The sequence below is a fragment of the Dreissena polymorpha genome, chromosome 11 (genome assembly GCF_020536995.1).
Source record: "Dreissena polymorpha isolate Duluth1 chromosome 11, UMN_Dpol_1.0, whole genome shotgun sequence".
Taxonomy (NCBI): Eukaryota; Metazoa; Mollusca; class Bivalvia; order Myida; family Dreissenidae; genus Dreissena; species Dreissena polymorpha.
Genome location: NC_068365.1, coordinates 57,872,292 through 57,888,241, shown reverse-complemented (window position 1 = coordinate 57,888,241; position 15,950 = coordinate 57,872,292). Strand labels below are relative to the sequence as shown.

At 37.7% G+C, this 15,950-nt stretch overlaps 1 protein-coding gene across 1 annotated transcript in view; it reads left to right on the top strand.

Moving 5' to 3' along the window:
• LOC127850339 (zinc finger protein aebp2-like) overlaps positions 1–15,950 on the top strand; it is an 87,624-nt gene that overhangs the window by 30,541 nt on the left and 41,133 nt on the right. Inside the window, exon 3 of the mRNA XM_052383316.1 lies at positions 6,134–6,630. Within this exon, the coding sequence (XP_052239276.1) occupies positions 6,134–6,630 (497 nt within the window). The remainder of the gene's footprint in view (positions 1–6,133; positions 6,631–15,950) is intronic.

Below are 15,950 nucleotides of genomic sequence, written 5' to 3'. Positions count from 1 at the left end.
TGGTGGATTCTGACAGCTCAGGCTGACAGATTGTGATTGGTTGATTTTACGAGCTGTCAGAATCCTATTGGCTGATTGGGATGATGCTGGCAGGCTGTCATATGGTCATTGGTCAGTTAAGGTCACGTGGGCACTTTTGAGAAAGTATATAAGGGCGGTGGATTTCAAAATTGTCAGCACAACTTCCATCTTGGTAGCTCCACTTGACTGGGCAGTAAAGTGAGTAAAACATCTTGGGTAACTCACAATAACTTGAAACTTATTTTCGAGAAAGTGTCCACCCAAACTTGTCTATAATTGAAAGAACATTTTTAGCTCATCTATTTTTTGAAAAAAAATTATGAGCTATTGTCATCACCTTGGCGTCGGCGTTGGCGTCGGCGTCCGGTTAAGTTTTGCGTTTAGGTCCACTTTTCTCAGAAAGTATCAATGCTATTGCATTCAAACTTGGTACACTTACTTACTATCATGAGGGGACTGGGCAGGCAAAGTTAGATAACTCTGGCTTGCATTTTGACAGAATTATGTGCCCTTTTTATACTTAGAAAATTGAAAATTTTGGTTAAGTTTTGCGTTTAGGTCCACTTTTCTCAGAAAGTATCAAGGCTATTGCATTCAAACTTGGTACACTTACTTACTATCATGAGGGGACTGGGCAGGCAAAGTAAGATAACTCTGGCGTGCATTTTGATAGAATTATGTGCCCTTTTTATACTTAGAAAATTGAAAATTTTGGTTAAGGTTTGTGTTTAGGTCCATTTTATTCCTTAAGTATCAAAGCTATTGCTTTCATACTTGCAAAACTTACTAACTATCATAAAGGGACTGTGCAGGCAAAGTAATGTAACTCTGACTGGCATTTTGACAGAATAATGTGCCCTTTTTATACTTAGAAAATTGAAAATTTGGTTAAGTTTTGTGTTTAGGTCCACTTTATTCCTACAGTATCAAAGCTATTGCTTTCATACTTGCAACACTTATTAACTATCATAAGGGGACTGTGCAGGAAAAGTTATGTAACTCTGACTGGCATTTGGACGGAATTATGGGCCCTTTATACTTACAAAATTGAAAATTTGGTTAAGTTTTGTGTTTTGGTCCACTTTACCCCTAAAGTATCATAGATATTGCTTTCATACTTGGAACACTCGCAAACTATCATAAGGGTACAGTAAAAGGACAAGTTGCATAACTCTGGTTGTCATTTTTACAGAATTATGGCCCTTTTTTGACTTAGTAACTTTGAATATATGGTTAAATTTTGTGTTTCGATCCACTTTACTTCTTAAGTATCAAGGCTATTGCTTTCAAACTTCAAATACTTTCATGATATCATGAGGTTACTGTACCTGGCAAGTTGAATTTTACCTTGACCTTTGAATGACCTTGACTCTCAAGGTCAAATTATTAAATTTTGCTAAATTTGCCATAACTTCTTTATTTATGATTAGATTTGATTGATACTTTGACAAAACTACTCTTACCTGACATACCACAACAGACTCCACCCAAACCATCGCGTGTGCCCTCCCCCCTCCCCCCCCTCCCTCCCCCCCTCCCCCCCCCCTCCCCCCCCCCATTTTTTTTTTTTTTTTTTTAAGATAATCTCACAAATGACCACCACACCCTCACACTATACCCCCCCCACCCCACCCCCAATTTTTTTTTTAAACGGTTAAAAAACACGATTATTTATTTTTATTCTTTTATGTTTTAAATACCGTCCAACCATCGCACCCAATAATCCCCCCCACTCCCACCCCCCTCTCCCCCCACCCGAATCCCCCCCCCCCCCCCCCCCCCCCCCCCATAATTTTTTATTTTTTTTTTTTTTTTTTTTTAAGATCATCTCACAAATTACTACCACCCCCCCCCCCCCGAATTTTTTATTTTTTCGTTTTTTTTTTCGCACTTTTTGGAAGATAATGTAATAAATTCCACACCCCCACACTATACACCACTCTTCACTCCACCCCTCCCTCCTTTGTGATTGAAAATGAGAGTCCCTTCGCCTTTAAAAAGAAAATAGATGAGCGGTCTGCACCCGCAAGGTGGTGCTCTTGTTAACCTACTATATAAAGATATTTTTAAACTGCCACCAGTCTTGTTGAATATAATACACTGAAAACCCAATAAACCCATCCTGACGGACGCCACAATATACATAGATACGTAAAGCAAGCTGTATTCTGACTATTGATACGGGAAGGTGAAGGTTTTATCTTTACCTGTAATTACGACCTGCTCAATTGGTTGCTTAATTCTTTAGTCATCCAATCAATAAGCGGGTTACAGTCTACTTTCGGAAAAAGCGTCAAAATGGCTGAACAAGTTGTTGCCGACAAATTGAAATTATCAGATGTGCCTAAGAAGCTAAAATCAAAAGTGTGGCAGTATTTTGAGTTTCGGGATGGTAGCCCTACCGATGAAGCAAAGTGTAAACTGTGCTTCACGGATGTGGCGTACGCAAAGTCCCGCTCAACCACTAATCTAATGCAACATGGCAAACGCAAACATAACGTTGATTTAGCAAGACTAAGAGGTCGCACAAGTGCAACTACTGAAGTCGCGAGCCAGAAAAGTAGTTCTATTTCTGTTGGAATTTTGTTAAGTTTATTAGAGAATGTGATTTGTCCTACAGGTAACAGGTGATGCTGTCATGTCACAATGGTAGACATGCTTATAGCGGTTTTGGGTAAAAGTATAATAGTGATAGTACTACCATTCAACTGATTCCAGATACGTTCTTATGATTATTTATTTTTTATATTATTGTGTAATCAACACAATCTTCTAGTCAGAAGTTTTTATATTAAAATTCCTAATTTGCTTTTCTTTTTTATGTGTTTGATTGAAATCACTTTTGAACAGAAATGTTAATTTTGAGGCATAAGAGTGAATATATGATAAAACTAGGTTTGAAGATGAATCGAATCGAAAAAATAGGTATCAGAGTGTCTGAAATCTAAATCGGAAATCGAATCGAATCGAGCTGTTGGTGAATCGTTGCAGCTCTAGTTTTAATCCAATCATTTCCCAACTTGCACAGTGTCTTTATCTGAATAATGAGTCAAACCCTAATGAAAATGAGCAATATCGGAGTTTTAAGTCCAGAATTATCTCCCCTTGAATTTGAGAAAAAAATGAAAATTCAGTTTTTTTATGTGATAAAGTCCATAATTTTCATCCAATTCTTGGCAAACTTGCATAGTGTCTTTGTATCAATGAGGACTCAAACCCTTTTTTAAAAAGAGCAATATCAAAGCAATAAGTCATGAATGACTTCCCCTTGAATATGAGAAAATTTTGAAATCCCGCTTGTTTACGCAATTAATTTCACAGTTTTCATCCAATTATTTCCAAATTTGCACAGTATCTTTATATCAATGAGGACTTGAACCCTATTGAATATGAGCAGTATCGGAGAAATAAGTACACAATAATCTCCCCTTGAATTAGAGAAAATTCTCCTTGTTTGCGCGATTAAGTTTACAGTTTCCATTTTATTCTTTCCAAACTTGCACAGTGTTTATAGCAGTAGAGCCATTCAGGCCCTCATGGGCCTCTTGTTTATATTTTTGTGAGCAAACAACTTCTACATTTCTCGAGAGATTTACTTTAAACTTTAAGTAATAATTATTTGATACTAATATAATATAAAGTGCAAATTTGCATGACACAATGCTCATGTGTATTAATCCTTTTATTCATTAGTTATTTGCCCTTTAACTTGGCCTTTTAATGGCAATGTTAAATGTTATTGGATTGAAATTCTTGCTCATTTCTAAAGCTTTCAACTTGAAATATGTCATCATCATCAGACATGTATTATTATGTGCAGGACACAATTTTAATGTGCAATGGTCCACTTTATCCTGAGTGATCTACTCTTGAACTTTACCATGGCAGGGACTTAACCCATTTATGCCTAGCGTCTAGAAAAAAGGCCTTGGCAAACAGCGTAGACCAAGATGAGAAGCCGCATGATGCGGTGTCTCATCAGGGTCTGCGCTGTTTGCTTAAAGGAATTTCTGTAAGAAATATTCTAAATATAGATATAAATGTACCAGGCATCCCTAATTTTGGAAATAAATTGATCCAATTTAGAAAGATGAAAGAGTCCACTAGGCATAAATGGGTTAAAATTCCACTAGCTTGCTTGAAATAATGACTAAAGTTTTCATGCAAACAAGTGTGATATCTAGAACGCTCACCGGCTTTGGAAATCCTATTTTCAAATCTGTCAGCTCCTTTATTTTGTAACACTTGCTTGTCTCGAAGGACGTGATGAGACTGTGACAGTGTTCACAAAGAAAGTCAGGGCAACAGGATTTTGTCATTTATTTGACCAGGGCTACCCCTGGCCCAAAAATTCCTGTAGCCAACATTTTAGCCAAATGGATTTTCTTGTAGCCAAATTTTAGAAACTGTAGCCAAAGTATTAGCAAAACATTCGGAACCGCCTGTTGTAAGTATAGGCTACAGTATTGTAAAAGAAGAAACTAAACAAAGAAGCTTTAATATGTTTATTACTATAATATTTTTTTTTTGAGACCGGGTCATTAGATTTGTCAGAGTCCAAAGGACACTTATTGCCTATGGTCGCCATTATGGCAGTCACAATTTCTGACACTTTCGCCGTAAATGTCAAGGGTTTTATACCCCTTCATCTATCGTCATTCACAATTGTAACGCTTTTAGCCTTTAATCATTACAAACATTACGAACTTCTCGAAATTAAAATCAACTATTAACTTCTTTACTTACGTTCATTGTGTGACTAAGTTGATAATTCGCTAACGGCTTTTACTCAAATTGATTGAAATCGGCAGCAATCTTTAATCAGATGTAGGCCCCAAATTGTTTATTTAAGCCGATAAGACCAGTCAGTTTCCTTTGTCTCGATATCCGGTTTCTGACAGGTGTTAATGCAGACTGATCAATTTTGCTGGTCAATAATACGGCGATGTATTGAAGCACAGTCTAAAGCTGAAAGAGTTTACTATCTGGAATGGCATTTGTCAGGAAAATAATCATTTGGAAAAACGTCCGGCGAACGATTCCTTTCCTGACAAAAATCGTTCGCCGGACGTTTTTGCCAAACGATTATTTTATTCGCCGAATTTGCTAAATTTTCGCCATTGGCGAATCTGGCGAACAGCAGCGGGAGCCCTGGTTGACCTTAAGGGCAAATGGCTTTGAACAGATTTTGAATATGGCTGCTATATGAAATGCTCATATAACCTTGTGGAGCAAACAACTACTGTGTGTTTGTTTGTTGGTTTGTTTGTTGGTTTGTTGGTTTTCGTCAAACCTAAACATTTGCCATAACTTTTGCAATATTGAAGATAGCAATTTCATGTTAAGCATGCATGTGTATCTCATGAAGTTGCACATTATGAGTGGTGAAAGGTCAAGGTCATCTGTCAAGGTCAAAGGTGAAATATAATGGTCAAAATTGCTCATTTAATATACACACTTGATATTTGGCATGCATGTGTATCTCATGGAGCAGCACATTTTGAGTGGTGAAAGGTCAAGGTCATCCTTCAAGGTCAAAGGTCAAATATATGGAGGAATAGTGTTTCACAAACACATCTTGTTTAAGTTAGTCAATCAAATCTTGTCTAATATGATCACCATTAAGAAAAATTGTGCTAGACATGATTTTCACTTGCATTGATAAAGTTTTAATTTTGAATAATGTGCCCTTGTATGTAGAGTTGGATTTCAACAATATATCAGTCATATCATATCAATAACTTGAACTTGATCTATGAAGTTAGTCATGTGCATAGCTGCTTTGCCTGATTTGTGGTGTACAGGTTTTAGTCATGTTGTAAAAAAGCTCTTGTTAACCCTTTCCCACTAAGGCAGAGTGAAAATGGCTATGTGTAAACAGCATAAAACCAGAACAGCCTGCGAGTAACTTGCAGTCTGTTCATCAGTATCTAAGGGTCTGAAATGAACCCTTTAAAACTTGAATCTAGTAAGAAAGGTCTTTAATTAAATTTAACTTTCTATAGGACCACAAACACGTCAAAATACGTATCTAATTGGTAAAGGGCTAAAATAAAAGCATGGTGAAACATATATTTGGGATTTCCCCAACATTGTATTTGTCTGTCCACAGCAGTCCAGGGTGCAGCCCAGTGGCCAAAGCAGGGAACATCACTCCATCAAAAGAGCTCCAATCAGGGGACATCACTCCATCGAAGGAGCTCCAGACCCAGGGACCAATCGAATGCCAGTGGAAGGATTGTGATAAAGTGCTCGAAAACGGTGAAATCATGGAACATATTTGCCTGTGCCATGTGCAGACACAGAAGGGACGAGAAAAGTTTGTGTGTCTGTGGAAGGGATGTAAAGTGTACAATAAGCCGTCTAGTTCAAAATGCTGGTTGGATGGCCATATTTTGACACACAGTGGTGATAAGCCTTTTCGGTGCATTGTGGCCCGGTGTGGGCAGCGCTTTACTTCCCAGGGAGGCCTCGAGCGTCATGTGAACAGTCATTTTAATGCTCAAGACCAGTCACCAAACAGTAAGCAATCAAAACACGGCAGGGAAGACACACCAACAAAGCTTTTCAAGCGGAAACGATTGAAACAGAAGCGGAAAGCTATTAGAGGTGAGAATTTGTTATGCACCTACTGGATGGGAGATATAAGGCATTAGTTCGTCCGTCTGTATGTACTTAAGATCATCCCAAAGCTTGTGTTATAAACTTCTATATAAGTACTGGTTGTGTCTTGCTTTAACCTTTACTGTTAAATGACCTTAGATGTTTAGAAATGATAATATGTGGTGGCATGATTTTCTGCAGAATTATTGCCATTTGTGGGTTTTTCCCTTACCAGTTTCATCGGAGGGGACTTATGGTTTGCGCTCTCTCTGTCAGTCAGTCTGTCAGTCAGTCTGTCAGACAGTCACACTTTTCTGTATCCTGCTATAACTTTAAAAGTTCTTAATATTTTTTCATGAAACTTAAAACATGGATAGATGGCAATATGAACATTATGCACGTCATTTCATTTTGTTCCTACGCCAAAAATTCTGGTTGCTATGGCAACAAATAGACTAGAAATACTGCTGAAAATGGTGGTTTTCTGGATCCTGTGATAACTTAAAGTTCTTAATATTTTTTCATGAAACTTAAAACATGGATAGATGGCAATATGGAAATTATGCACGTCATTTCATTTTGTTTCTACGTCAAAAATTCTGGTTGCTATGGCAACTACAACAATTCTGACAACGGTGGAATTTCTGACAATGGTGGAGCCGGTAGGGGACTATATTGCTTGGCAATAGTCTTGTTCAAACATAGAATTAAGTTTGGTTTTTGTAACTTTTCTTTAATAACTAGGTGTATCTTGCTCAAACTTTTACAATTTTATTAACTTGATGTATATCTGATGTCACAGAAAGGAAATTAGGTCACAACAAGTTTTGAATGAATTATGGCTGTTGCGTGTATTTCCATCATAGAATTTTAAGTTTCCTGAAGATTTTGTTTTCAACTCCTCCTTAATTACTGGGTGGATGTCATTCAAACGTTTACAGTTGAGTCACCTTAATATGTGTATGATTTTGGCAGTGACACTGTTTGGCAGAATTGTGCACCTTTTTCTGTTTGTCTACTTAATATTTAATTCCAAATTTTGTGTTTTAAATTCATCTTTGAACTAGGAATGGCACGGCAGAGGCCGACGCGTATCTCACGCCGCATGTTTGACCCAGGGGCGCCCAAGGGTTGGTAATGGGGCCTTGCATAGATGAGATTGACCGTATTGTCATACGAGAAGTTCAGTATCATTGAGAAGTGAATCGGTGTTGAAATGAAGAAATTATAGTAAAAGACCATTTTGGGTGGGTGTGGCCTATTATGAATGGGGGGCCCCAGGGTTGGTTATGGGGCCATACATTGTTGAAATTTACCATATTGTCATAAGAAATGTTCAGTATCAATTTGAAGTAAATCGGTGTAGAAATGAAGAAATTATAATAAAAGGCAAATTTGGGTAGTCGTGGCCTATGTGGGCAGGGCGCCCCAGCGTTGGTTATGGCGCCATGCATAGTTGAGATTGACTGTATTGTGATAAAAGAGGTTCAGTATCAATTTGAAGTGAATCGGTGTAGAAATGAAGAAATTATAGTAAAAGCAGACCTGTTTACTTATACGGATTCGCCGTAGTTACTACGGATTATTTGGCTAAACTACGCACTACGGATTTGTACTGAAAAACTACGGATCCATCGATCAAAATGGTCAAATTTCAGTTTTTAATCGTACTTTGGCTTATTTTCGGTCTGAACGGGTAATGTATCAATCATCATCATTTTGGCGCTTGCGTAGTAAAAAACGTTGAAATTCAAGACTCCCGGGGAACGAGTGCTGATCGAGCTTGTCGAGTTGTCACCGAACGACAACTGACTTGCGTATTGGTTTGCAAATTTAGCCGAATATATACGATTTTACGTTGCTATCCAGTATACACATCTGTCTCTTAATTGCGGAGAATACCGACGATAGTCGATGTATCAGGATTGAGCACGCCTGTTTTTACACACGTCCAAGATGGCGGCAAGCAGACGAGAAATTGCGATTAACTGCGAAAATAATAAATACCATTCAAATTAACAACGGATATCATATGGTCATTAGGGAATAATGTAATGCGTGTGTCAATTAACGCAACATACTCGTTGAGATTTAAAAAAAATATTTATCAGAAATCTGCACAGTGAATGTGCGTCACGGAAACGAGTGTTGGAAAATTGTTTACTCACAAAGTTAAAGCATTTATTATAATATGATGAGTATCGTTCGAAAATGGAAAGAGACAAACATGATTTGATTTATATGTTAGTGGATCTGTGTATAATTAGATTCATATGCGTATTCTGCTTTATTATGTTTGTCAGGCTTTACAGTTTAATGAAATAGCATTGAACTGAGGTTGTCAAGTGCAAAATATTGAAAATTAAACAAATAAAATATATTATTTTAACTCCATTTAATACATCATTAACACAACAAGAACACTTAAGGATGTTGGTCAATATTTGTTTGTTTCCCCTTATGATATTTAATTTAAAAAAATACTGAATTAAATTAATAGCTATTCTTAAAGAGCTTATGATCAAATGGTGTATTTAAGAATCTTTAGAGTATTGCAAGTTTAATATGCACCTGTCGATAATACCCGAAAGGGGAGTTAGACAGTATATATAGATATATGTGGATGGATATTAACTTAATATTGTCTTCATTGTAAGATGACATTGAAGCAGCACTTTATAATATAAAATGCTGCTGTCAAATATGCACTTAAAACAATTTTAATTTTGTTACTTATAATCATATGTATAATGCTTAATGTGTCCCAATTTCATGGTTAATCACGCTATTTTTTCCAATTTCATGGTTTATCGCGCTAATTTTCCCAATCCAAAAGGCACAGGCTGTAACAAATCAAAGCAAAAAAATCACATAACAGATTTAATTATAAGCAACTAAGTTCATCTACCGTATACTTTCGCTTGTAAGACGCCCTCGCTTATAAGACGCACCCCGACTTCGGACTTTATAATGGGTGGATTTAAACTGACCTGCGTGTAAGACGCGGTCAAATTTTTCCGTTTTCATCGGCCGAAACACGGCAGAATGTTGAAGAAAATCATCAATTAGTAACACATTGAGAATTTTTCAAACTCGCGCTGCATACAATAAGTAATTCACGCAAGTCTAAAAAATAAAATAATCAAACAAAGAAGTAAATAATATTTGTTTATTTCATGATATATAAGTGGGTTTTAATTTATTTTCAATAGCATGATATGGCGATAACACAGTCCGCATTTTCTTAACAGATAGAGACTCAGCGTTCAACAACTTATTATGCCCCCCTTCGAAGAAGAGGGGGTATATTGCTTTGCTCATGTCGGTCTGTCGGTCGGTCTGTCGGTCGGTCTGTCGGTCCGTCCACCAGGTGGTTGTCAGATGATAACTCAAGAACGCTTGGGCCTAGGATCATGAAACTTCATAGGTACATTGATCATGACTCGCAGATGACCCCTATAGATTATGAGATCACTAGGTCAAAGGTCATGGTCACGCTGACCCGAAATAGTAAAATCGTTTCCAGATGATAACTCAAGAACACTTATGCCTAGTATCATGAAACTTGATAGGTAGATAGATCATGACCCGCAGATGACCCCTTTTGATTTTCAGGTCACAAGGTCAAAGGTCAAGGTCACGGTGACCCGAAATAGTAAAATGGTTTCCGGATGATAACTCAAGAACGCTTAGGCGTAGGATCATGAAACTTGATAGGTAGATTGATCATGACTTGCAGATGACCCCTATTGATTTTCAGGTCACTAGGTCAAAGGTCAAGGTCACGGTGACCCGAAATAGTAAAATGGTTTCCGGATGATAACTCAAGAACGCTTAGGCCTAGGATCATGAAACTTCATAGGTACATTGATCATGACTCGCAGATGACCCCTATTGATTTTTAGGTCAAAGGTCAAGGTCACAGTGATCCGAAATAGTAAAATGGTTTCCGGATGATAACTCAAGAACGCTTATGGCTAGGATCATGAAACTTCATAGGTATATTAATCATGACTGGCAGATAACCCCTATTGATTTTCAGGTCACTAGGTCAAAGGTCAAGGTCACGGTGACCCGAAATAGTAAAATGGTTTCCTGATGATAACTCAAGAACGCTTATGGCTAGGATCATGAAACTTCATAGGTACATTGATCATGACTCGAAGATGACCCCTATTGATTTTCAGGTCACTAGGTCAAAGGTCAAGGTCACTGGTCAAGGTCACTGTGACAAAAAACATATTCACACAATGGCTGTCACTACAACTGAGAGCCCGTATGGGGGGCATGCATGTTTTACAAACAGCCCTTGTTTTCCTTTGACTTCCAGTCTCTAACCGTTTTCTCGGTTATTCCGAATTCACGCGATTTGAATGTGTTTTTGCATTTCCTTTTATTACCTTGATTATGCAAATTTTACGCCCATTGTTTATCAACAATAGGTAATGCCTACTTTCACAAAATTAGCCAATCGCAACAATAGGTAATGCCTACTTTCATAAAATTAGCCATTCGCATGATAGAGTGATAGACTCCGAAGCGCAGATCGAAATCACATGTCAAGAAAAAAGCCATATGCGGATAATTGCATGCGGTCACTCTTTGCTACCGCCGTCGTTGGCCCCTTATAAATAAGGTATCATCGGCATTAGGGGGTCGTCTGAATAAACATGTTTATTTAACAATTGACAGTTGCAAACTGGTAACTTACTTCAGAGGATACCCTAATTGCCAATTATGTCTTAATTGACAATTAACGACGTCCAACAAAGACGATTAGGTGATACAAACTTCTTAAGTAGCACTTGTAATCGGCAGCGTATTTATTTAACAATTGACAGTTTCAAACTGAGAATTGATTTTGCTGTTGTTTTCGGCATGTTAATTTGGCATTGTGTCGCGCTTACACACGTATACTATAATGGCCAATTTATATGACATTTAACGACGTCGCGCGCAGACAATTAGGTGATACAAACTTTTCCAAGTATAATCACGGACAATATAACGTCTTACGCCCCAAAAATAACAAAATTCAAATTAAAAATATTAGACAACAAAATCAATAGCGATACATTTTATAACAAGTTAATTGGAAACTGAACATAGCGTTCCGATACACGGTACGGGCCAATACAGAGTTTAGAGAAAATGCAAATGGCTGCCGCGATGATTCAAAACAAATGACATATGTCCAACTTGGCTAGCGTATGCCCAGTAAACTCGATATTTTGAAAAAAAATCGTTTATTTTCACGAGTATCTCGCTAATATGACGCGACCCCCTCTGTAACTTATAAATTTGAGTCTTAAAAATGTGTCTTACAAGCCAAAGTATACGGTTATGCTTTATGTACCGTTTAACTGATATGTGACCAAGTCATGGTGTTTTAATGCTCAAAATGATTGAAAAGGTTAAAACTACTGACAACAGCCCAAAACTACTGAGAGATGCCCTCAATACTACTGAGAAGCAATCGGTAGGGTATACAGGTCTGTAAAAGGCAATTTTGGGTGGGCGTGGCCTATGTGTGCGGGGTGCCCCAGGGTTGGTTATGGCGCCATGCATAGTTGAGATTGACCGTATTGTCATAAAAGAGGTTCAGTATCAATTTGAAGTGAATCGGTGTAGAAATGAAGAAATTATAGTAAAAGGCAATTTTGGGTGGGCGTGGCCTATGTGGGCGGGCGCCCCAGGGTTGGTAATGGGGCCATGCATAGTTGAGATTAACTGTATTGTCATAAGAGAGGTTCAGTATCAATTTGAAGTGAATAGGTGTAGAAATGAAGAAATTATAGTAAAAGGCAATTTTGGGTGGGAGTGGCCTATGTGGGCGGGGCGCCCCAGGGTTGGTAATGGGGCCATGCATAGCTGAGATTGACCGTATTGTCATAAAAGAGGTTCAGTATCAATTTGAAGTGAATTGGTGTAGAAATGAAGAAATTATAGTAAACAGCAATTTTGGGTGGGCGTGGCCTATGTGGGCGGGGCGCCCTAGGGTTGGTAATGGGGCCATGCATAGCTGAGATTGACCGTATTGTCATAAGAGAGGTTCAGTATCAATTTGAAGTGAATCGGTGTAGAAATGAAGAAATTATATTAAAAGGCAATTTTGGCAGGGCGTGGCCTATGTGGCCGGGGCGACCCAGGGTTGGTATTGGGGTCATGCATAGTTGAGATTGACCTTAGTGTCATAAGAGAGGCTCAGTATCAATTTGAAGTAAATCGGTGCAGAAATGAAGAAGTTATTGTAAAATAACATTAAAAAATGAGTGAAAATCTCTGACCCGGCCACGCCCCAACCCCTATAACTTTTGACCCAGGGGTCAGATCAAAATTCCGTCACTGTCACCGTCGCACATATGCTTATAGCTACCATGTATGTAAGTTTCAAGGTTTTAGTGCTAATAGTGTAGGAGGAGCAGGTGGCCAGGACGGACGGACGTGGGGATAATAAAAATCAGAAATGTCGTCCTTGATTAGCTTGTGCGAATTGAACAGGCTAATCAGCATACATGCCATACGTCGCGGATTGGCCGGGATTGTCCCGGAAATGAAGAACTTGTCCCACAGTCCGGGAAATCTGTCAAATGTCCCGGATTTTACAAAATCCATATATACATGTATCTTATCTTGGGCTTAACTGCACCTCGAATCACTGTGTTCCCACTAATCCGCAGAGTTTCCATGGCAATGCCTACCCGAAGAGGTGACTACGCTAAGTGTCAAAATCGATCAGTTAACAGGGGTCCTGTTATCATATCGATTGTCTCACGTTCGCAGTCAAACCAAAAAGGTGGCATTGTTTAATGTGGTTGTTAATTGGCTTTAATATACTGATTTGATGGCAGTTTGTTGGCGCACGCTTTGAATGAGCGACAACACTCGTAAGCAGAGCACCTGCAGTAAGTCATGCAGACGACCAGTGACGTAATTTTCATAAGCGTGTGATTTTATGGCAGGTTGATGAATTAATTACGCACAATTGTAAATGTTTGTTCGATTCTCAAATGTGCATTATTTAACTTGCAATCCGAAACACGCTTCCAAATTTTAATGCTTACGCGACATTAACACATTCATCAAATAAACAGTGCTTTATCCTTTGTCAATAAAAAGTGCGCGAAAATTATGAACACATGTAGAAGGTCGCATGGAAAGTGTGGGTGTATTTTGTGTTGTGTAAAAAAATGAACATCACATCAAGCGATTTACATGTGTTCAGTGGGAAAAAAACGCCCGATTTGACATTATTTCATCAAATCTTTAAATAGTAACAAATGCGCTATGAAGTTTTTGTGCGGCCGTGAATACGCCCACGCGTTTCCTGCAGATATGTGACATGTACACAAAACCAATTTGGTGCTCTTTTTTAACACGAAAAACATGTGGCTTCTATCTGGTAACAGAAGTAGTAATGTTTAATTTGACTTTAATAGATCTTGTGTATTTCAGATAGTCTTTCGAACTTAGCAATTTACGATGTTTAAAAATGAGTATCAAAAAAGCATATACATGTATGTTTATATATATCGCTATATGTAAACATGTCCCGGAAAAAAAATCGACAAAAGTCCCGGAAAATTGAGCTCAATGTCTCGGAATTAGTATGAAATTTTATGGCATGTATGCTAATCAGTGTGCACAGACTAATCTTATTTGACATGCCTTAAGCCCCGTTTTCCCTGAAAGCAGGCAATATGTACAGATTTCAATGATAAACACTAGACTTTACAAGCTGTTTAACACTATAAGTCATTAGGCACGAATGACATCTCTGCTAGGAGAATGGCATTTGTCGTCTCCATTATTTAACCGGAACAGGCAGTGGTTGTCTTTCCATAGCGTAGTTAAGCCTTCTAAGCGCATACTGATTTTCAAAATATGCTCTGTAAAATGAGCGTGAGCTAAGGCTCACACTAAAAATGTGAAGTTGTCTTATTCATTTTTAATTGTTGATAAGTTTATATTAGAAAGTCATTAATATCGTTTATAAAACACAAACTGCTATACAACTGTTTTATAGAGAATATAAAATTGAGAATATTCTTCAACTGATTCACTTGCTTATAGATTTTGTTATCAGTGAAGTGAACAAACTGTGAATATGAAATTAAAAGCACTTGCTAGTGTTTTATTTTACATATCTCTATTTCTTCCAGACTTGAAATGAACGTTGTCAGGTCAAATTTATTATTGCACTGTTTTTCATTGTACAAGGAATAAACAGACATGGTAATGATTTACACAACAAATGTTATTTATTGTCAAGTCTGAAGTAGAGGCAGTCGTTAAGGGTTTCTCTCTGATTTATACAAGTGAAAAATGAAGTACAAATAGTTGACATAACATGTTAATATTCTCACTTATTAGTTGTAAATCTAAAATTGTTCGTCAAAGTTCTGATGTAAATAGATATATAACTTGAGTTTTTTAGTTTTTATGCTCCCCCAAAAACTTTTGGGGAGAGCATATAGTCGCCGCTTCGTCTGTCAGTCCGTCCGTGTGTCAGTCCGTGCACAATTCTTGTCCGGGCTATTTCTCAGCAACTAATGACTGGAATTCAATGAAACTTTATGGGAATCACAGAGTTATGGCCCTTTGAAATTTTCCATTAACTGTACATATAGTGCAATTCTTGTCCGGGCTATTTCTCAGCAACTAATGACTGAAATTCAATGAAACTTTATGGGAAGCTTCATTACCAAGAGGAGATGTGCATATTATCAGCGGGTTTTGGGTGGATGATTTTTCACAGAGTTATGGCCCTTTGAGATTTTATATAAAAAAATTATTCCCCCCCCCCCCCCAACTTTATCTGAATATATAGTGCAATATTGTGACCAAAAAAACTTAGGTGAGCATCACCCGTCTCCAAGGGTTTCTTGTTTTTCTTTGAAACTTTAATGAAATCCTATAAATGATACTGTGGTACATCTGTCATTTTGATGACAAGCAATTAGCAAAAATTGTTTAAAGCACTGACATTTTACAGTTTGTTCAAGGTAAATACAGTTATTTACAAAAATAATGTGGTGTACTATTGAATATTTTTTTCATTGTAAATTGCTTGTTTAAAAAAAAAATGCATTTTCTGTCTGGAAATCTTTAAGAAGGAAATGAATCCCCTACCTCTTAGCTAGGAGATCAATGTGAAGTGGTAGGAAGTACATGAAAGACATGCAACCCTTGGGAGCTCAAAGATTACTTTAGCCCACCCACATTCTGCAACTCAGCTGCTCATACATGTACACTAGTGGTATTTAACCCTTTCCCACTCAGAAGCAAAGTGAAAATGGCTATGTGCAAAAAGCATAAAACCAGAA